This window comes from Candoia aspera, chromosome 16 (assembly GCF_035149785.1).
Source record: "Candoia aspera isolate rCanAsp1 chromosome 16, rCanAsp1.hap2, whole genome shotgun sequence".
In the NCBI taxonomy this organism is placed as follows: Eukaryota; Metazoa; Chordata; class Lepidosauria; order Squamata; family Boidae; genus Candoia; species Candoia aspera.
In genome coordinates this window covers 6797720-6820459 of record NC_086168.1, presented here as the reverse complement: position 1 = coordinate 6820459, position 22740 = coordinate 6797720, and the positions used below count along the sequence as shown (strand labels likewise).

Genomic DNA, 22740 nt, shown 5'->3' with positions numbered 1-22740 from the left:
CAGTCCAGACACACATAGGGAGCAGCTAAAGTGTCAAGAGTCCTGTAATATGTAATGTTTTCATCAACACATTCAACACACTCTCCTTCCTAATGAGATGGGAGCAAAAATGTTATCTACTGCCTTTCAAGAAAAGAATAAAAGGAACTGGTTAAATTTTTTATTTAACAAATTATATTAAGAATACAGACTAAATTCTCAGACAGGAGCTTCCCTTTGTAAAATACAAAGTAGGCAATTTAAAATAAATATGAAAGGGTAGTATTAATAGGATTAATGAACATGTTTAATCCATTTTCATCTTTAAGAAAAAAAATCACTCACACCTACACACACACAAACACAATAAAAAATGCCCAGCTGCTTAACGATTTTTTTTTTTGTCCTCTTGAATCGAATAGGTCAAAATGGGAAGTTTTAATCCATGCATTTTGCAGGATGTTGCATTGATGTTGTCTTCCTTCACCTCAAAGGAACCCCACATTTATTATTCTTTTAAAGCCAAGACCTACAGGGCCAATTTAACCTCAAAAAGATGATTGGCCACCTCTTTCAAAATGTAATTTCACACAACAAATATTTAATCCACTTCACACACACAAATACTCCACAAATTTAACCTATTTTGAACCAATCGGCTGCCCTAAATTTGCGTTTGTGTGTAGTCCTATAAACCACACTCTAAGCACCCCAATCCCATTTCTGAGAATCCCACAGATTTCCCCACCAACTGCCAATCATAACAGCATTTTTGTTCTGATTTTTTTTTGGGGGGGGGGAACAGAAAATAATGCACCTCTTTTCATTTGTGCAACTTCAGACTCACAACCAATGAAATCCGCAATTAGATTTCCAGGAAAAATCCACAAATCCTTTGTCTCCCCCTAGCGGCAGTGACTGGAACAATACAGTATACAAGGCAGTCAATCGCACCCATTGATATGATGGGAAGCCAGCTTGTGTGGACTAGACAAAAAAATCCACATTGTTACCTGTGATGAGATACACACCACTGCTTTGTCCTGGACAAAGTGCTATCCATGAAAGATGGGTTACCCTGCTTGAAAAAAGCTCTTCAGTGTTGGATTGCACAAACTAAGTTACACCAGCTGCCTTTACTGGGTGGAGGTAGAAGGGAACCTGCCTGTTTCTTCCCACCCATTGGTGGCCTTCAACTTCTTCGTGTCCCCTCATCTCTAGTCAATGGCTAAGGATAAGGAGAGTTGGCTCAACATGGAGAGACAGAGCATGAAAGTCAACGTGGGCCATAAGAATAGAAAGTACTGATATTTGTTGCGGGAGGACCAACCTGCCATTCAGGGGGGGAAAAAAAGACGTAGGCTCCTTTATGAATGAACTTTTCAGTATTGGGAGAACAAGGATGAGTTCTCAAATTCCACTTCTCTTTTTCTATGAGCTCAGAAGAAAACCTTGCCCAGTTTAGTTGGGCAGCTGTTTACAACCATCACCTTCCCCTTCGTACGAAGTGGGACGAGCAGAACGTTTTTTTATTTTTTGAAGTTGGCTTCAGTTTTGTTTGATTCTACAAACCTCTAACTTGAAGTGATACACTGAGAGCATCACAGATGCATGACCCAAAGGGGGAAAATATGGAAAAAGGAAAGAAGCAATGTCAAGGACTTAAGACCGGCATAAAATAGAAGCATCCTAAATTACATGTATGCATCCAAATATGGAAATAAATACTATTCAGTCAATACTGGAGAGAGGCAAAATACCACGTAAAAAGGCTAGTGTCACAGAAAAATTAAGTAACACCAAGAAAGTCCTCTGAGAATCCTGTGACAGAGTCTGTATATTTTTTTAAAAAGTGGTTGCAACGGTAACCCTGGTGCATCATGTACTCAAACATTCCTCTGTAGAAAAGTTAAATTGCATTCTATCCATTGGGTGGGTAGGAGGAGAGAAGCAGTGCCCAGGAATAGTTGGAGGAAAGCCAATATGACTTTAGAACTTGACAGAACATACATCAGGATTCTGTCACTGTCTTCTCACCAGATAAGTGGGAAGAAGAACCCCAAATTTGCACCAGAATGTTGCAAGATATCAATTGCAAACAAGGCCTCCCTGCTGCCTGAGGTGCAACTCTGGTGCAATCTGCAACCTTGACTTCAAAGCACCATCCTTGGTTCTTAGAACACTGAAAGGTAGAAAGTGCCACTTTGGTTCATTTTATGCCCCGGATTATATTCTGCCCCGGTGCATTGGCCCGGTTGTGTTTAATTCTTTCTCTTGCAGGAAGCAACCATTGGCAATCATGCCACTTAGCTTCCTTTCTCCTCTTGGGAGTTGAGGGCCACACAATAGCTGATGGTTGCCTCCTGCCCTTTTTATCTTTCAGCGTTCTAAGAACCAGGGATGGTGCTTTGAACACAAGGTCACAGAATTTAATTCATCTAAATTAGCTCATTGAGATTTAACCAGCAGGACTTCCCCAAAATTTGAGGCAGGGAAATCTCTTTGCTACCTTCTGGCCTGGGTAGGAAACCATCTAGCAAGGCAGAGTAATTCAGCAAAAACAAGTCCAACCAGGCTGGGATCTCTTTTCCACACAGTGGTTGAGGAGGTAACACTGCAGCAGCGGCATACGATCTGCATCTCTCCAAAGACAGGTTCTCACAGGTGGAGAATGCCTCCCAAAGTGGGCCCCACATTGCAGTTTTGAATGCCACAGAAGGAAGCAAAGGTTAACCTGAAAGAAGTCCTCATTAGGGGATAAAAAGCTCTGCTGTACTGAATGGATTCCACCAACCTTCGAGGATCCATCTCAATCTGGATGGTCCAAAGGTATGCCAGCTTACCAATCTAAATCATAAATCAAGAACAGCAGCTTTCCAAAGCAATGTCATTTGACCTGGCTTTCCAAACTCAGTCGAATTCCTCAGCCGGGTTCAATTCACACACCCTGGTTGTTGTGTTAACTCCCTTTGTACTTGGTTAACTGAAAAACATCTTCCATGATGCCTTCATCCTAGATCCATCTGCCCTGCTTGAGATGTTTCCCTAACACCTCACTTCGAGACATACCCCTGATGAAAGCATTGTCCTAGTTTACCATATGCAGGGTTGATTTCCAAAACACCTTTAGGAACTGCCTAATCCAGGGACTTCTCTGTTGTGGCCCTTAATTCCTCCACAAAGGTCCTCTGCTTGGGAGGGCAGAGAAAGGCAGATTGGTTGTTGGCAATGGACTCTGAGCATCAAAAAAGTTTGGCAAAACCCAAAGAAGTGGTAAAAAAATCAAGACATGGATCTTGCTTGCTAAAAGGAAGGTAGGAGGGTTGAACAGCTTGGTTGGATCGTGCTGCAGAGCCATCGTCAAATCGGTCCTCCGAAAACCCAGATCTGCCTTTCCTGAACAATGCGATTTGTAAACTGCTGGGGCAGGAGAGAGAAGACCCATCCCTTTATGCAATATAAAACAGCCCTCTTTGCTAGGAATAAACTACTACAGAAAAAGTTAAAATAACCCCAGGAGCAGTTGAGGTTTACAACCACAGCAACTGCGTTTTAATACAGTTAGACAAACCAGTACTTATTTACACGTAACATGCTGGAACCTTTCCACCTGTTTTTTTTATCAAAAAGAAAGGAAGTTAATGAAAGATGGGGAGGGACAGATATGTCCTCCTTCCATCTCTGCAATGTAGTGTTTGTTCTCTGGCACTAAATCACAAAAAAAAAAGCAGCACAGGAGTTCACACAGGTTTCCCAAAATAACTTAAGTTTCAGTAACAAGTTGCACCGGGGTGTATATTTTGGAGCCATTACTCATGGACTGGAGCTTACATTATATTTGATCTGGCTTCATTATGAATCAATGTCTTGGTGTCTTCCAAGATCTCCAGAAGAAAACATAATGATCAGTTTCACCTTCAGCAGCCCAGCTACATCGGGAGGTCCTTCGGTTGCTAAATTCAAACATTTATAACAGAAGAAATAATTCAGGATGCACAAAGCTTGTAGAGAGAGCCACTGGAGATTTCTAGACCTTCCAGACAAGTATCTGGACAAAACTCGTTTGCAAAAAAGGGGGGGGGGAAGGTAAGAAATAAGTCATTTTTTTAAAAAAAGGCTCAGAAATGGAGTTGCCCATTTTGGAGTAAGATCACTTTGATAGTCACCTTGGGCAAGTGATTCGGAGAAGAGAATTCCAAAAAAAGAAGTCCAGTTCAGGCAGTACACTTTAAGCTGGTTCAACCCACAAAGGATGGTGTGAGTTTGATGGTGAAAGCAACACCAAGAATTCCCACTCCTTTAAAAGCCAGTGCTGAATAAAATTGACACCAGTTATGAGGTACAGGATGGACCTTGATTGCCTCTGGCCAGCTGGGGAACACCAGAGAAAGCTGGCCAGCTGTGGAGGTAACAGCTAATGATGATATGCTTCTGGTTTAGAGATAGATCTAACCGTGGAGTCTACCAGACCATGTAAGATGACACCCTGAAGCTCGTCTCCAAAACACGTCGGTGCCAATGAGCTGGGCACTGCTGGGATTTCCATCCACCCAGGGAGCACATTCTTGTTTTTGTTAGACAGTTTAGTAGAAGACACTTCAGCTGCATCGGAGAAGCTCCTCAGAAGGAACCAACGATCAGGAATGCAAACCACACCCACAAAAACCACAATAAATAAACGTAGACAGACAGAAGTCTCCACGGAGGCCTGCGTCTCTTCAGTCACGAGGGGGCTCGTCAGAACTTGCAAACCAGCAAGGACAAGGTGGTATAAAAAAGAGGAAAAGAAATACTATCCAGTAATTTTGTACAAGGGGCGGGGGCCAAGGGAGAGAGGAAGAACATAAACCAATGCTCCAGGTCCCTTCTGTTGGAAGGGCCTCCGTTAATACTGCTCGTCGGGGGCAGGAGGGGTTGGGGAAAAGGGTACAGAGCGAGGAGGAGAATCCTTTCGCTTCTCAGTAGTATGTGTGCGTAATACTCCGCAGAGTTGAGAGGTTTCAGGAGGGCGGATACTGCTGGCATCTGGTGGGGCTGGGAGGGAGTCTGGCCGCAGCGCTCTGCTCCGTCCGGAAGCTGTAGTCGTACTGCAGGAGACAAAAAGCAAGAGGTGAACAATTGGACAGCCAAGAAAACAAACCAATCAGCATTCTCAAATGACCTGGCTCAAATGATCCTACTTCGGACACATTAGGTGAAGACCCAGCTCTCTGGAGAAGACTCTGGTGCTGGGAAAGGTGGAAGGAAAGAGCAGAAGAGGATGACCAGCAGCAAGGTGGAGGGACTCAGTTACAGTGGTGATGGGTGGACCATTGGAAGAGCTGAAGGACCAGGCTGAGGACAGACCCTCCTGGAGAAGGTCTAGCTACGTGGTTGCTAAGAGCTCACTCTGACTTGATGGCACACAATCAGTCTGTCCGTCCATCCATCCATCAATTTCTATCTAGGAAAGTCATATAATCCCCAGAGAAGCCCATAATGTTGGGAAAGGTGGAAGGAAAGAGCAGAAGAGGATGACCAGCAGCAAGGTGGAGGGACTCAGTTACAGTGGTGATGGGTGGACCATTGGAAAAGCTGAAGGACCAGGCTAAGGAGAGATCCTGCTGGAGAAGGTCTAGCTACGTGGTTGCTAAGAGCTGACTTTGACTTGATGGCACACAATCAATCAATCAATCCATCGATGTCTATCTGGACAAGCCATACAATTCCTACAGAAGTCCATAATGCTGGGAAAGGTAGAAGGAAAGAGAAGATGAGGGTGACCAGCAGCAAGGGGGATGCACTCAGTTATAGTGGTGATGGGTGTAACGTTGGAAGACCTGAAGGACCAGGCTGAGGACAGATCCTCCTGGAGATCCTGGAGAAGGTGGTTGCTAAGACCTGATGCTGACTCTGACACTCCGTCCGTCCGTCCATCCATCCATCCATTTCTATCTAGGAAGTCATACAATCCCCAGAGAAGCCTATAATGCTGGGAAAGCTGGGAGGAAAGAGAAGAAGAGGGTGACCAGCAGCAAGATGGAGGGACTCAGTTATAGCAGTGATGGGTGCATTGTTGGAAGCCCTGAAGGTTAAGGATCATCATGGGGATCATGGAGAAAATCCATCTATGTGGTTGCTAAGAGTTGGCACCAACTTGATGGCACATAAACACAATAATCTACAGCCCAATTCCAGCTCGATGGCACATAATCAATCAATCAATCAATCAATCAGGTAAAATCCCCACTGTGTCATGGGAAGGGAAGAATGGGGGCTGGGACACAATTTGCACACCTGTCAAACTTTTTTCATTAAAGGTGAAAAGGCAGTGCAAAATATACATGGCAATGCTGCCACCTCGTGGCCAAACTGCAGCAATGTCCTGAAATCAAAAATAACATTCCCGCACAGGACGAACAGAGAAATGAAAAGAAAAAGGACAAACGCACCACATACATACAAAGCAGTTCAATGTGTAAACACAGCATTAAACACTGAGTATGCAGTCTAACATTGGTTACCGCTTCCATTATAGCAATAAAGAGTTCGCAAGCAGTGAGTAAATATGTATCCTCAGCCCAAGATGGTAAACCTGGGCCTTTGCATCATGAAAAGTGTTGGGGTTTTTTTGCTAATTCCCATACTTAATAGATCCCCTGTTCTTCATATACTGATAATTCCACATTTGAGGTACATAACTCAGAATTGCATTTATATTTTAAGCTGCTTTATTCTTTCCAAAACTTTATTTCAACCACAAATCTTAACCCATCATGGATGCCAGCTACTTGCTGTAGCTTCTCCAATCCGGCACCCTCCATGAGTGGGTGAGGCATCCATCTCCGTACAATGGGATGGCATTACAGGTAGTCCTCACTTAATGACCACGATTGGGACCGGAAGTTTCGGTTGCTAAGCAAAACAGTCATTAAATGAATCTGACCCAATTTTACGACTTTTACGGCAGTTGCTAAGCAAATCCCCGCGGGTGTTAAGTGAACCACATGGTCCTTAAGCAAATCATGTGGTTCCCCATTGATTTTGCTTGCCAGAAGCCAGCTGGGAACGTCGAAAATGGCGATCACGTGACCACAGGACACTGTGACGGTCATAAATGCAAACTGGTGGCCAAGTGACCAAATCACGATCACGTGACTGCAGGGATGCTACGATGGTCTTAAGTGAGAGAACTGGTTGTGGGTCATTTTTTTCAACACTGTTGTAAGTCTGAACCATCACTCAACAAATGGTTGTTAAGTGAGGACGAGCTGTAAATGGAGAAGACTAAGGTGTCCACTGGCACAAAAGACCTCTCATTAACCCTTTGGGTTTCAGGCAGGAACATCTCCAGTTTTACTCATCTTGTAGGCAGAACGTCTGGCCTTCATGTATGTCAGTCTTTCCTGGAATGAAATCAGGAGCTCCACCACCTTTAGGATCAAAACAAGTTCTTGGAGGTTCAAAGTTCAGGGGCTGTATCAGGAACATCTTTGTTTAAGTGTCAGTATAGATAGGGGAAAACCAGGTTTATTTGGCCAAGGTGGGTTCCCCCAAACAAACTTTTTCCTAAGACTTTTCTGGGGGATGCAATAAATATAATTTGAAGTCTCAGAGCTATCGCCCCAAAAGGATGAAATGATTGACTGAGGTTACCTATTCTAGCACTGATTATTTTTTTTTCCCCTGTAACTTAATATCTTAACCATCGGGGTGGAGTAGCGGGCTGTTATATTCTGTCTCTGATTTACTCAGAGGTACAGTAAAAACGCTACTATACCTCCAAAATCCTTAATTACAGAATGATTCTCTTCCCTTCCCCTTGCCCTTTCCTTCTCCCCCCTCTCTTCCTATTTCTATCTTCTCTCCTCTCTTTTCCCTCCCTTCCCTCTCTTGCCCTCCCTTCTCTCATCCCTTCCCTTCCCTCTCTTGCCCTTCCTTCCCTTCCCTCTCTTTTCCCTCCCTTCCCTCTCTTGCCCTCCCTTCTCTCATCCCTTCCCTTCCCTCTCTTGCCCTTCCTTCCCTTCCCTCTCTTTTCCCTCCCTTCCCTCTCTTGCCCTCCCTTCCCTCATCCCTTCCCTTCCCTCTCTTGCCCTCCATTCCCTCTCTTGCCCTTCCTTCCCTTCCCTTCCCTCTCTTTTCCCTCCCTTCCCTCTCTTGCCCTCCCTTCCCTTCCCTTCCCTCTTTCTCTTTTCAAAACAGCCAACAGCCAACGGCTTCTCTTCTCCAGTCCCCTTAAGCATCCTGCCTATCTTCTTCAAGGACTGACAGAACTCTGTACTTGCACTCCATCTAGAAAATAACCTACTCTTATATCACATGGGGAGCCCCACTCCTCCCTCCCCCATCACCAAATCTTTGACCTGTCAGCTCTCCAGGGCAAGGAGCACACCTCTTCCACATCTGATTGCTTTTAAAGCCCCAAATGGACCCAGGCATTTGGAAAAGGGGCTTGTGCAGTTGCTCCATCCAGTGGGGCTGAGCCATGCCCACATTCCCAATGCAAGGAAACTGCCTCTCAGAGAAAAAACTTTTTTGCCCGCTTGCAACCTGAGCATTTAAGCTGCCTGGTCATCTTGTGGAGCACACAGCTGCTAAGCGTGTTGGTTGGGACTGCTTAGAAAAACTAGCAGAGTATAGGGAGGATAACTTAATATTCTTAATATTCTAGGGGTGTGTGTGTGTGAGGGAGATTATGTATTTTTCGATCCTTGGAAACCACCTTCACTATTGTGGGAACTCCACCAGGAGACAGGGAGACCCAGAGGGTTGGGAAGAGGATTGTGCAATGAAAGATAGGACATTCTGGCTCATAACTGCACCCCATCCACAAGATTTGTTCTTGTCCAGAAGCACTCTTCCCTCTTTGATGAAATTAAAAAAAAGTTGGGAAAAAGAAAAAAGCAGACTGTTTTTTCCCCACCCGGTTATTTCTTCTCTCCTCCAGATGCAATCACGGATAAGGCTACTAGATGGCACTGTGTGATCATAAATGACTTGTAAGGATTCTTATTCCACCCGCCCCCTAAGAAAATTATGACTCATACCTGGTTATTCCTGAAAAGAAATCAAGGTAGAGGGCAGCAAAAGAGAAGAGATGCGATCTTTTAAGCTTCATCCAGACCTGGGGTGGCTTGCTGCTAAGTTGAACTGGGGAACGGGGATGCTCTTACTGCAAAATGCTTAGCAAAGATACTGTAGAGGGAGGAATACATGGGCACCCATCACTCGGCCCCTTCTCCCAAAGAAATAAAAATCCGGAGTGTTTGTCAAGGAAAGAAAGCCTTTGCAAGACCTTTTAAAAATCTACAGAGCACCCACGTCTCAGTTAATTTGATGCCAACATCACAAAGCCGTGGCAAATGCCCAGAGCAAAAGAAATCCCAAGAGCTATTTTTCAAACATGCCAAGGCATAAAGATGTCAGCTCAAACTGTTTACTAATTAACACTTAAAAAGACACAAATTAGATATGCGTGGGTAAGAGCAATTATAATCAAGACTGATCTCTTCAGTCATTGGGGAAGGCGGGAATGGGGGTGGGGGGAGATAGCCCAAACTCTCAACTCAAAGATATGGAGAGAGAGAGAGAGAAAAAAAAACAACAACTCTGAAATGTTGCCAGTTAGCAAATATGTTTCACTTAAAGACCATTACGTATGACTACGCTCTAGAGGGTTGGCTGCTAAAAGGGAGAAAAGCAAAGGAGGAAGGGATTGTGGAAACACAGCACAGCATCCTAGAAGATCTGAATCAAATTAATTCAGGCTCTTTTCTGCCCAATTCTGCTCTTTCATCCAAGATTTTTATGGCTGGTCCTCGCACTTATGACCGTTGCACTGTCCCGCAGTCATATGATCACCATTTTTGACCTTCCCAGACGGCTTCTGGCAAGCAAAATCAATGGGGAACTGCTTGGTTTGCTTAACAACCATGTGGTTTGCTTAACGACTGCCACAAAAATGGTTGTAAAATCGGGTCACATTCATTTAATGACCACACGGCTTAGCGACCAAAATTCCGGTCCCAGTTGTGGTCATTAAGCGAGGACTAGCTGTATTACAGTAAAGGATAAAAAGAATATCCTTATACTTGAAATTTCTGGTTCACAAAGTCATGGAGTAGTTATAGAAAGCAAAATAAAAACAAAAAAATTCTACTGTAGATTCAGGCATTCCAACATCTCATCCTATTTTAGCATTGCTATGACCATCTCATCCAATTACGTCAAATTTTTGCTCTAATGTAATTACAAGCCTCTTCTTTAAACTTGTACTGTTTTCCTTCATTTTCCCTATTTTGCACGCTTGAAGATTAGCAGCGTCTAAAACCTCAATTGTGCATGTGCTGGCCTTACATTAACTGAATTTTGGGTTGCATTCAGTATCAATTTACAATTCACACTAAATCGAATATCACATTATTCAAACACATGCTAATCTGCAACCTACCCGTAACGCAAGTCTGCTTGTAAAAGTGGGGACAAGATGTAGAATGTTAGTAATAATAATAATAGATTAATAGATGGGGAATACAGAAGCAATGTTGATCGCGGGGGTGGGGGAGGACTCTTCTCCAACTGCAAAAACAAAGCACACCAAAAAGACTCACCTCTTTTTCAATTTCAGCCAAAGATTTAATTGTGATACCCAGGAGGTCAACAGGCTGCATCTAAACAGGGGAAGACAGAAATATGCCGTTCAGATCTTAAGGATTTAATCCAGCCTTTCCCCATTTGGGATCTTGGGCTGGACTAATGCTCCCATCTTCCCTCCCCCAAGTCAGCAAGATTATGGGAACTGTAGTCCAATACCAGGAGGCGGTATGGCATGGAATGACCAAGCGATCTGTTGGAAACAGGACGAGGGCTTCAATGACTGCTTGGAAATAGGACGAGGGCTCTGCTGAACAAGGAGGGGAGCAACTACCACCCACCAAAAATCCAGATGATCAGCTGACATTAAATAAGTCAAGAAGGGCTGCTTAACTCAAACTTTGGCGTGCTTATGGTCCCAGAGTGAGTGACTCACCGAAAGAACCTCGGGGTGGATTAAGAGAATGAGCTGAAGGAGCTCATGATGGCACCATGGGCCTCTCCATGGAGATTTCTTGGCAGCAATACAGAAGTTGCTGGCCTATGCCTTCTTCCTGGATATTTTCCAATTTCCCAATCTAGTCTGCACCCTTTTCTGGAAGTACCCCATCCAGGCACTAATCAGGCCTAAACCTGCTTAGCTTCCCAGTCCCAACAAGGACAACCAAGTACTTTCACCCACTAGTGGAAGAATCCTGACTTCTTGGCCACAGTCAAAGAGCCACAGAAGAAGCACAACTCCACCCATCCTTCCACTACCAACTGTTACGGTCTGGTTCTGATTCTCCCTACAAGGCTGGTGCCTTCTAAATGTGTTGGGATGGCAGTTCCCACCTGGCTGAAAATGAATCCATGGGAAGGTTGTGACAAGATGGAGGAAAAACTTGTACAGGTAGTCTTCGACTTACGACCATTTGTTTAGCGACCATTCCAAGTTATGACCAGTCCTTGCACTTACGACCATCACAATGTCACTTCGGTCATGTGATCAAAATTAAGAAACTTGGCACCCGGCATATATTTACAATGGTTGCAGCGTCCCAGGGTCATGTGATTGCCATTTGTGACCTTCCCAGCCACCTTCCAACAAGCAATTGGGGAAGCCGGATTTGCTTAATGACCATGTGATTCACTTAACGACTGCAGCAATAAAGGTCATAAAATCAGGTGTGACTAACTTAACCACCACCTCGCTTAGCTACGGAAACTTCAGTCCCAATTGCAGTCATAAGTCGAGGACTACCTGCATAAACTAAGTTCCCTCATCTTGGAAACTCCTGGGAAGTACAAAATGCATCTGTACATAAACAAGGCTATAGATGAACTAAATGACTGTTAAGATGGATGTTTTAGGAAAGGCCATCTATTACAAAAAAAAAAAGCTCTTTGGGGCAGTCATTTTTTGAGATGGATCTGTTACGTTCTAAAAATAATCCAACAATAAGAAGGGATAAGACAAAAGGAAAGAAACAAAAATGAACGCCCCTCATGCTCATACATTATTTTGGAAATGAGATGCCACAACCGTCCATGGCCAGTCTTCTTTGCCACCAGAAAGACCCTGCACGTTAAGAAGGAAAGCTTCTGCCAATTTCTCTCTCCTTATCGGTGAGCATCTTTCTTTTTTTGTCAAGCTCCTTCTAGGGTTTTTAAAAACAGTTTAAAACTGTTTCATTGTCCTATTTCTAGATGCAATAAACCATACTGAGATCTCTGGTACTTCACTGAAGTTTAAGCAGGCTTGTTTTCGACAAGAGGGTGCAAATGTTTCTGGCCTTTGAGATGTTGCACGCGCCAAAGCAGATGGGGCTAGATGACTAAAATGGGGCAAGAGGAAAACTCAATGGGATCAATTTTAAGAGCAAGGCAAGATCACAATGGGCAGAATAGAGTGATGCCCCATATTTCGTAACATTCCTCTTCTGCCATGATCAATCGCACAACTTTTGAAGGACCTTGGGGTTTTTTGTTGAAGCTTCAGGAGACCTGTGTGATGGCCTGCAGCTCAAACTGCATGTTCTTGCATTGCAAAGATTGAACCCCGGGCAAATTGAGGCATCCTGGGCTGCCGCCTCCCCTAATTTGCAAAGTATATTGTTGCACCCAATAATAATGTTGCTGGGGAATGTAGGAAAGATGGAAAAGGGTTCCAGCGTTCTCTTCTTCTGCCTGGATTCCAACAGAGGTCCATCTGCTGTCTCATTTGGCCATAGCGAATTCTGCATTTCCAAGAGTGAAATTGGTAAGCAGGGCTGGGGAGGCTCTTCCCTCTTCCTAGCAGCTGTAGCCAGCTGGTGTTGCCACAGCAACGGAGCAGAGTTGGGTCAGCTCAAGTTACTTTGCGCTGGGCGCATGGGATGGCCAGCATTTTTCAAGAGCTAAGCAGCTCCCAGGAACGGGGGCAAAGGTGATGCTGCAGGGAGGCATGCAAAAGGCAGGGGACCCCAAGTTGAAGTGCTTTTGAAGATGGAGATATAGTAAACTATTATACCACATCCTGATATCTGGAACCTTTGTATTAGAGAGAACAGTGAGTAAACCCCAGCTTTCCCGTGGATGGGGAAGCAACGAGGCGGATGAGGATGGTATGGAGATTAAAAAATGGCAGCCAAGGCAAGTCAAACTGACCCATCCAAGATGTTGGACTTAATGGCTTTCCAAAATTTCAAGGTGAAATTTTCTGGAGAGCTTTCGGAGGGCATGGGAGGCGACAGAGACTCGATGCAACGGATCAGACCATTCTTGCGACTATGGACTCTGGAGTGTTCGATGTTCCTCAAGGGTTAACTGCCAGGAGTCAAGTATGTAACTCCAGAGGTCACTACACAGATAAACAAATAAATATGGGAAGCTCACCCCTTCAGAAGCACAGGCAAACTTCTCTGAGATCATAAACGGCACGCCTTCCATTGCTAGAAAGAAATAACAAAGAATGGAGGGTGGGACAAGGTGATGGCTTCTCAGGTCTTCGGTCCCCAAAGAGAAGCATTATGATACAAACCATGCACATGTCTTCTTTGCTGCACAGCTGGGCAGAAGTCTACCCACCACGCCTCATTTTTTTGGCCCTCCCTACAGGGCCCAATTTCCATTTCCTCTCATTTAAAAATGAGAGCAAAGGACAGCGGCACTGTACTGTACACCCAAACCAGGTTTAGTTCAGTTTAAAAGCAGGCATTTTATAATTCGATTCACGTTTTAATGGATTTTCCTTTTTGGGACTTTGGATTTGTCTTTGAGCACGTTGTTTTGTAGGCTGCGTATTCTCTTCCAACAGAAAAGGAGACTATAAATCCAGTACAGTTTTATTAATGCAGAACTTTACTTTGCTCTCAATATGTTTCCTACGCTGTTTCTCGGTCTCATCCCCGTCATATCTTATTTCTCACAGACGGATGTAAAGTTTTACCGATACACACTTGCATATACACAAGCTCATCCATTATGGATTCACTCAGTAGGAGAATTCTCGTATTTTACTCTTAAGGTACTTTTGTTAATTAGCATAGTTATTTTGTTTTTATTTTACGTTTAGGATCCTGCTATCCATGCTTATTGTACTGCGGCAGATGTCACAGGCGTTCCTGTTGACGTCTTAGATATTATTTCAGACTTTAAGGTGTTTTATTGTTCTTTCTAGGTAATGTCTATTCTTCCCTGTGTCATAGCTTCCCATGTTTTTTATTCTTTTATGATGTTGACTTTTTGATTTGCTGGCCAGCGACTAAGGAGGAGGAGGAGGGGAGGAGGAGGAGGGGAGGAGGAGGAGGGGAGGAGGAAGAGGGGAGGAGGAGGAGGGGAGGAGGAGAAGGAGGGGAGGAGGAGAAGGAGGGGAGGAGGAGGAGGGGAGGAGGAGGAGGGGAGGAGGAGGAGGGGAGGAGGAGAAGGAGGGGAGGAGGAGGAGGGGAGGAGGAGAAGGAGGGGAGGAGGAGAAGGAGGGGAGGAGGGGAGGAGGAGAAGGAGGGGAGGAGGAGGAGGGGAGGAGGAGGAGGGGAGAAGGAGAAGGAGGGGAGGAGGAGGGGGAGGAGACGAAGGGGGAGGGGGAAGAAGAGGAGGGGGAGGGGAGGAGGCGGCAGCTAATATTAATAAATGAAACATCAACCTTTTCCACTCCCCACAAAAATCTGGACCCTCCCCCTATATACCATTGCCTTCAAACCCCTAAATCCATTAAGCCTGTGCCTCCTGTCACTAAAAGCAACTGATCAGAAATGAAATCTCAGAACCCCAATAAATTATCCTGGGGAGGTACCAGTCCAATGCACAAGTCCTGTGAAAAAGACAACGCAGGCATCAGAAAAGGACAGAAAATAAAAGGATATAAAGCCTTGAAGGAAAGACACGGCCTACATTTGAATGTTGTGTGTAATTCTGGCTTCCCAGAAATGGGAAAGGGGGTCGAGACGAACAGCCCAAAGGATCAAAGAGTTGCACCAATTTTTTTGGTTATGTAGGGCATTCAAGGAGAACACTTCTTGGCCAATAAAAGTTGGCGCAAAAATCTGAAACAGGAGAGGGCAGCTTGTGGGCTGTGCATGATTTCTAAATCCATCCTCCAGAACGCCCTGACATTAGGCTGACGACAAGGAGCAGGATTTCCAAGGGAAAATATGGGAGCAAATAAGGCACCTTACAGGGTGGTTGTTGTGGGGAAAACAGGCAGGAGTATTAGGCATGTTCACTGCCTCGAGTTATATGTACAGGTAGTCCTCGCTTAATGACTGCAATTGAGTCTGGAATTTTGGTTGCTAAGTGAAGAGGTCATTAAGCAAATCTGACCTGATTTTACTAACTTGTTTTTGCAGTGGTCATTAAGCAAATCACTGTGGGGATTAAGTGAACCACATGGTCATTAAGCAAATCATGTGGTTGATTCACTTAATGACCGCTGCAAAAAAGAAAGGTGGTAAAATCAGGTTGGATTCACTTAATGACCGCTTCACTTAGCAACTGAAATTCTGGTCTCAATTGTGGTCGTTAAGCGAGGACTACCTGTAAATCTTTATATGACTTTTTCTCCTTGGGTCTCAGCCTTGTCTACTCAACAGGGCTCTAAGGAAGATCAAATGGAGAAAGGGCTATGTCATGAAGTCCTAAGCTCCTGCAAGGAATAGCTTGGTCCTCAAAAATGGGGAACCACCAAGGCAGCTGAAAAAGGAACAATCTGTCCAAATGCCTCAGAGCTGCCATGTGGGCTCCTCCAAGCAAATGAGCTTCCACAGAGCTGTAATTAAGCAGACCTGTAATTAAGGAGATGCCCTTTTCTCAGAATGATTGCACTTAAAAAATGGCAGAGCTGCACAATGGAGTCTGTTATTAATGCCACACTGCCAATGAGACGTGAACACGCGGGCTGCACGATTCGGCCCCATCAAGGGCTGTTGTCACGAGATTATTTATAAAACCAGTTTGTGGGGGAGCATCCAAGCGGGTGGGCAGGAGAAAGGAAGATCAGGCAGGGAAGGATGGACAGATTCAGTTCAGTGGAAAAGGTAGAGAGGTGCCCTCAACGTAAGCAGCATGTCAGGACATGTCATCATCACATTCTGCTCCAAAGTTAGATTCGGGCTGTGGATTTCCAGTGCCCTCCTTTCCTTAGCACCATGGGCCATAAGTGGGAAATGTGGAGTTGTTCTCCACCGTGGGAGGATGGTATTTCAGTTACTAGGACAATCATGGCCATGCTCCTCATTCCACGGAACAGACATCCAGCTGAATTGTTCTCCAAGTGCTCTTCGGCTTCTCAAATCTCAACCAACAGGCCAGTACCTTTTGGTAACTGCTCAACCTTTTGTTGAGCTTATATCCCCATAAGTCAACCTTGGTCCTTGGAGGATCAGACCCACAAGTGAGGCAAACACCGCATCTAATTAGATTGAAGTCAAAATCAATACCAACCAACTCTGTGACCAGGTAGAAGATATATTGTTAAGGTCAGCCAAGTAGTCAGATCCTAGAAACACAATGTCTCTGGAAAAGGGCTGGTATTGATACTCCAGATGTTGCCAGATGATGACCCCCAGCATTCCTCATCCTTGATCATAATTGCTGGGGCTACTGGGAACTGTAGTTCAGCAAATTTTGTTGCCTACTTCTCCTCTATTTGAGGAAACAGAGCCATGACACCAAGCTGTCTTGCAGGACCACTCGAGACCATGGTGATACGTCTGATCTTTTAGTTCTGGCCTTTTCATGTTTTAGGCCTGGTTCACAGGACCTTCTAAGGAATTAGGAGCATGCAAAGCTGCAAAGGGGTCCTTTGTTTCAACACAGGTTTGCTGCTTTACGAAGCCACACACCTCCCCACTTCTTTGAAGAGGTGAAGTTGCTTTGCTTCGAGATCTCCTCTAGCAATTCCACAAGCCAGAAGCAGCTTCTGCCCACATGCAGAACACTCTTCAACTATTAGAACGGCTGGACCAAACCTGACACAAATGCTCAGCAGGCCCACATCAGCTTTGCCGTGTTTAACCAGTATTTATAGAATGCACCGCAGTAAGCTCTTTGCATGGCATATCCAGCTATAAACCATGGATGAGAAGCCACAATTGCTGATTTATAATACACTCCGCCATAACACGATTTGTTTAATTTAGGTTCAGCATGTTGTACAAAGACCTAACTCTCAGGAGAAGGCTCTAATTCTGGGAAAGGTGGAAGGAAAAAGAAGAGGAGGAGGACCAGCAGCAAGGTGGATGGATTCAGTTACAGTGGCAATGAGTGCACCATTGGAAGACCTGAAGGACCAGGTTGGGGAGAGATCATCTCGGAGAAGATCCATCTGTGTGGTTGCTTAGAGTCAACGATGACTTGGCGGTCCACCATGTTGTGTGAACCCAGCTTTAATCTTCCCTTGCCAACCTTTCTCTGCAAAACAGCATAGGTGATGAGCACAGCCTTCTTCCTTGGGTGCCAGATCCCCTGCATTAAGCTCACAACAACCGAAGGGGCTTCTCAACTTTCTCCAGGCAGCTCTCTTCGTAGCAAATGCTACTGAATAGGGTCCTAAATTTAACCACACTGATGGATTCTCTCAGAGGTGTCGGCTAAATAGAAACGAGTTGCAGGAGGACCGAGCATTTGAAATGGAGCAGAAAAACATTCTCCCGGAATAATAACTACTTGTTTCCTTTAAGGAATGAAACAATGGGCGTCAGAAACAAGTGGAAATCTAAGTACTAATTACTGTTATTCTCTCCCTTCACAAAGCATCTCCCGGTGCTTAGGGAAACATGCCCTATTGTTCTTTCTGACTCACTGAAATATCAGGTGGTGTCTTCCAATCAACGCCAGTAAGAGAAAGAAAGAACTTTCTATTGCAAAGAGCATGACATGCTCAAGACAAGTCCTCCAACTGAACAAATGAGCACAGAGAGAGAGATTTTAAATATGGCTGTCAAGAAGCATCAGGGTTCCTGCCACACAGTTGCTGCCAGCTTTCAGGGAGCTGAAAAATGCCTCTCCTGAGCCTCTGGGTGAAATCCTCACCATGGCACCTCATCCTGATCAACAGGTCTGGTGCCATTGAAAGGAAAAAGATTCCTCCTTAAAGGCAGTCTTGGCTAACCATCACTCATGCAGCTAGACAAAGCCAGAATAATCCTTTCTGGGGGGGCTGGGGGACAGAAATCAAGCAAAAGGAAGGTTTTACTCTCATCCCCCCCCCAAAAAAAACATTCCTCTAAAAGGGCTGAAAATTTTGGCCTTGTCCTCTCTGGTCACTATCAAGCCCCTTGCAGGCTCAAAGGTGGACACAAAGTCCTTAGCTGTTCTCGATCCATCGTCCTTCTAGCATCCTTCGCTCCAGATTGGCTGCATCACAATTCCCATAATTCACAATGAACCCAATGATTGAGCAAAATTCTGATGCCAGATCATAACTTGGGGCCAGTGCGCCAAATCTCAGCTCTTTCCCATCCTGTTTTTGTTTTTGTTTGTTTGTTTGTTTTAAACATCCTCCGTCAAGAACTCTGAAGGCCAAGACCTGGAGAACCTGGCCAAGCCATTATTTAGGCAAGTAATTAATTACTCCTGTCCCTGTCAAGTGGTTTGTCACGACATATTAATGACTTGACAGACTTCCCATGAACTGGCAAACACCGAAACATCCCCGCGCGTCTTTATCGTCGTTTAATTTAAAAACGATCCTGTGTGAAATTATCTCGTCGTGACTGATGGAAGCATGGAGGAGAGAGACTCGGCAAAGCCGCATTTGGATCATTGCTTTATTAATCGGAATGTCAGGGAAATGAAAAATGCCAGTGTTGCTATAGTTAAGCTTCTGGCAGGGCCACATCGGCGCTCAGAGGCAGCACTTCACGGGGAGACTTCAGGGCAACATTAGGAAGAAACCGTACATCTGGGCCAGGAAACCAAGCAAGTTTTTTTCCCCCCCCCCTGCCCTCAAGGATGGGAAACAAATGTCTTTTTTGTGGTTTCCCTTGTTCTTGCAGACTAGGCCTCCCAATCAAGAGGGGCAAGATGTCCTGCCAATTTTTAAAAGAAAAAGAGGGTCCAACAGGACCACGGAACCCATTTGGGGAGCTGCTTTGCCTTGCCATCTGAAGGGGGAAATTCCCCACGACCCAATTGACAAGGGGGGACCACATGATCTGCCTGAGCCAAGCTTATTAAAGTGTGCAGGGGACAGACCACGATGTTCTGCCCACTTAAGGAGGGTACAAACAACCTTTATACAGGGGTATAATTTTTTAAAAATCCATTCAATCGTGTCCAATTCTTGGAAACTGCCTGGACAAGTCCCTGCGGTTTTCTTGGCAAGGTTTTCAGAAGTGGTTTGCCACTGCCTGCTTCCTAGGGTTGAGACAGAATGACTGGCCCAAGGTCACCCAGCTGGCTTTGTGCCTAAGGCGGGACTAGAACTCACGGTCTCCCGGTTTCTAGCCCGGTGCCCTAACCACTGCACCAAACTGGCTCTCTGGAGTACAATAAACACTGACTATTCATGACATTGATATATCAACCATCTTAATTTCTGATGATGTGTGTTAGGGTTATGCTTACAGTGAGAATATACAGTTAGCAAAGTGGAGGTCTGCAAGAGTCTATTTTTGTGGTTAGTTACTTCTCATTTCCCCATCTAAAAAGACAAGTACTGTGTGGAAATAACTGGTGAGCTGCTGTCTATAGATATCTGAGCAAGGAAATGGAGAGACTAATTTGGGTTCAGGGGCCTTGGTAGGTTGCAGATTTTGGTTCAGATCTTGGTTTTACTCCTTCGCATCACCCCACTTGCAGGCTCAGACAATATGAGGAGTCCCTCAACATGCCTCTAAGGGAATATTTCTTCTGATCCAGCAGATTGCTGGGGCCGCGGTGGCTCAGTGGTTAAGACAATGAGTCAGAGGACCGTTAAGGTCGGCAGCTCGAAACCTGAGAGCGTGATCTGTGTAATGGAGTGAGCTCCCATCAACTTGTCCCAGCTCCTGCTAACCTAGCAGTTTGAAAGCATGCAAATGCAAGTAGGTCCCACTTTGGTGGGAAAATATGAAAAGAGGGACATGAAAAGAGCCCCCTCAGGTGTCCCCTGGGCAACGGTGATGTCACCAGCAAATCCTTTCAGTACAGAAGTGCCTTGGTAGGTGCTTCTGACATGGAAGTTGCTTCTCCCTCCTATTTTACAGCCAACTCAGGAGTTGAGAAGCAAGGTGCTGGGAAATGAGAAAGAAGATCACCATCACCACCTTCAGGGAAGCCACTTGAATCCCAAAAGATCCCTGAAGGTAGACAGGTCCAAGGAGCCATCTGGTTCAGCCTTCTATGTATGCGGTGGTGATGAACCAGCTATATCCATGAATCATGTACAGGTGGACAGGAAGACTGCCAATCTGCAAGATTGTTCCTGAGCAGCTGGTATTTAAGGAATGCTATGTGGGATTCTAGAGGTAATATACTACTGCAGCAGTAGCCATGGAGAGCCAGGTCCTCCAAGACTCTATCCCTTTTTGAAACCAATGCAAGTGATGGCCATTCCCATCTCTGATGGCCGCAAAATCCAGTTTGACCAAGCCCCAAGTTTGCAGAAGCAAAAATACCTTAAAAAAAACAATTACTCTCCAAATGCATTGGACTCCAAGCTCCACAATCCTTAGCCATCCTGGCCGCAGCTTATGGAAGTTGCCCTCCAACAGGAACCTGTGAGGGAAGCTTGATCTATTCCCTTCTTCCCTTATCGTATCCTTCTGTCTCTTCCTCTCTCTGCCATAAACTATCATCATTTTAGTAGGAATTTGGGATGACTAAACATAATGACCTGGTGGTGGGAAAATAAAAGTGTAGCAAAAGCGAGCAGCAAAGATTTAATTCCCAAGCCTGAGAGAGCTCTTTGATGGATTGTTGGAAGACATGGCAAAGATATACTGCCGTTTATTTTGTGGCTGGGCCCCTTGCCATCTGCTGTGTACCAACGGAGCCTGCCTTGGCAGCCTGCTCCAACCAGATTAGCCGAAGTCAACCTGGCCCTGGGAATCTTCAAATCCAGACGGTCATTCTTCACGCAGCTCGGATGAGCCCTTATGTTGATAAACACACACAGACCAACCACCAGGAGAAGCTGAAGGAGAGGAACGCGTGGATATCTTGGGAGAGAGCAAAGACGAATGTGAGCGAAAGGTGTGGAAGAGGGCAAATATTTGCCATGAAGAAACACCCACACAGCCCGGTGCAGCAAGCAAAAGATCTATTGGAAGAGAAACAGCAGAACCCTTTCTATCCCTGGATGCCCCTTTGCTGCAAACCAAAATAGGACTTTGTACAACCTCTAAAACAGAGTTGGGCAACCTTCCAAATTTCTGTTCTGTGGTTTCTAACCCTCCTTTGAAACCTTACAGGTAGTCCTCGAATTATGACAACTGGGACCGGAATCTCCGTCGTAAGTCGCTGCGGTTGTAAGTCGAGTCACCTTTTGACTGGACCCAATTTTACAATCAGTTTTACTACAGTTGTTAAGCGAATCACAGGTTATTAAGCAAATCACCATAGTCGTTAAGCGAATCCAGCTTCTCTAATGGGCTTTTTTGCCAGAAACCAGCAAAGGTCGCAAATTGCAGTCATATGACTACAGGACGCTGCAACTGGTCGTAAATGTGAGCTGGTTGCCAAGCACCCAAACTGCAATCATGTGACCACAGGGGTGGTACAACAGTCATAAGTTCAAGTACAGGTCACAAAGCACTTTTCCCGAAGCTGTCATAACTTTGAACTACCGTTAAACGAATGGCTGTAAATTGAGGACTACGTGTATTGTTACGTAATTTTCGGGGTAAGGCTAAATCACCCTCACCCAATTCTTTATTTTAAAATCTTCCTAATCTAAAACCACCTAAACTCTAACCAGGTTGCTTTTAGTTTGATTTAAAATGTGTTTTTAAGCCATATGGGGGGGGGGGACATCCTTTTAAATGTGGTATGTGAATATTTATTTTTAAATAGGGAAGAGAAGAGGAAGGCAGAAAAAGAAAGCGCTGAGAATCATTGGGACAGCAGTGTATTTTCCATGAGGTATGTTTTATTTGCCCATGCAAATTCCCCCAAAACAAGATGCCCCCATCAACGTAATTGCTAATTAGCTAATAATAGCCAGCAATTTCCATATAGATCAAATGCCCAACTCTTGTAGCTATTAGGGAAATAGCACTTTATAATTAAGAGCCTCCTCGTTTTCCAGATGCCAATTAACTGTGTAATTATTAGCCCCTTCTTTTGCTAGTGCAAAATTAAGGCTATTCACCCTCTTCACTAAAAGGGAAAGGAGGCTGGCTCATGGTCTGGTGTTTGGTTTGGTTTCTGAAACATTGCTTACAGAGAAAGAGTGGCAATAACAGGGCTCGTGAACGGCTGCTGTTCCAAATGAATGCATGCATCCCAAGCCATTTAGTCTCAATTAACTGAAGATCTCAGCGGTAACAAGTGAGCAGCACCCCACTTTTCAACATCAAATTATTAGGGTTTTTTTTAACCCCCTTGCCCTTCTAACGAAGAGCGTAGGGTGGCGTATCTCACTCACCCGGCCTGTTTATTTTCCTCTTCCCTGAAAAGATGGTTAAGTTTAACGGGATTTACTCCCGACTGCAAGAACCATGACATCTTGGTGCCATAAGCCCCAGCCTGGTGCTCCTGACTGCAATTCTCACTAGTCCCAGACAGGATGATAAGCAACTGGGATGATGG

The 22740-nt window shown here is 44.9% G+C and overlaps 1 protein-coding gene across 2 annotated transcripts in view; it reads right to left on the bottom strand.

Moving 5' to 3' along the window:
- Positions 1-490: 490 nt before the first annotated feature.
- Positions 491-22740, bottom strand: part of MVB12B (multivesicular body subunit 12B) — a 63953-nt gene continuing 41703 nt past the window's right edge. For both annotated transcript variants that reach the window (XM_063316103.1, XM_063316102.1), the window contains exons 8-10: positions 13408-13463; positions 10569-10628; positions 491-5066 (exon numbers count right to left, since the gene is read on the bottom strand). In XM_063316103.1, coding sequence (XP_063172173.1) covers positions 4980-5066; positions 10569-10628; positions 13408-13463 — 203 coding nt within the window. In that variant the 3' untranslated portion in view covers positions 491-4979. The remainder of the gene's footprint in view (positions 5067-10568; positions 10629-13407; positions 13464-22740) is intronic.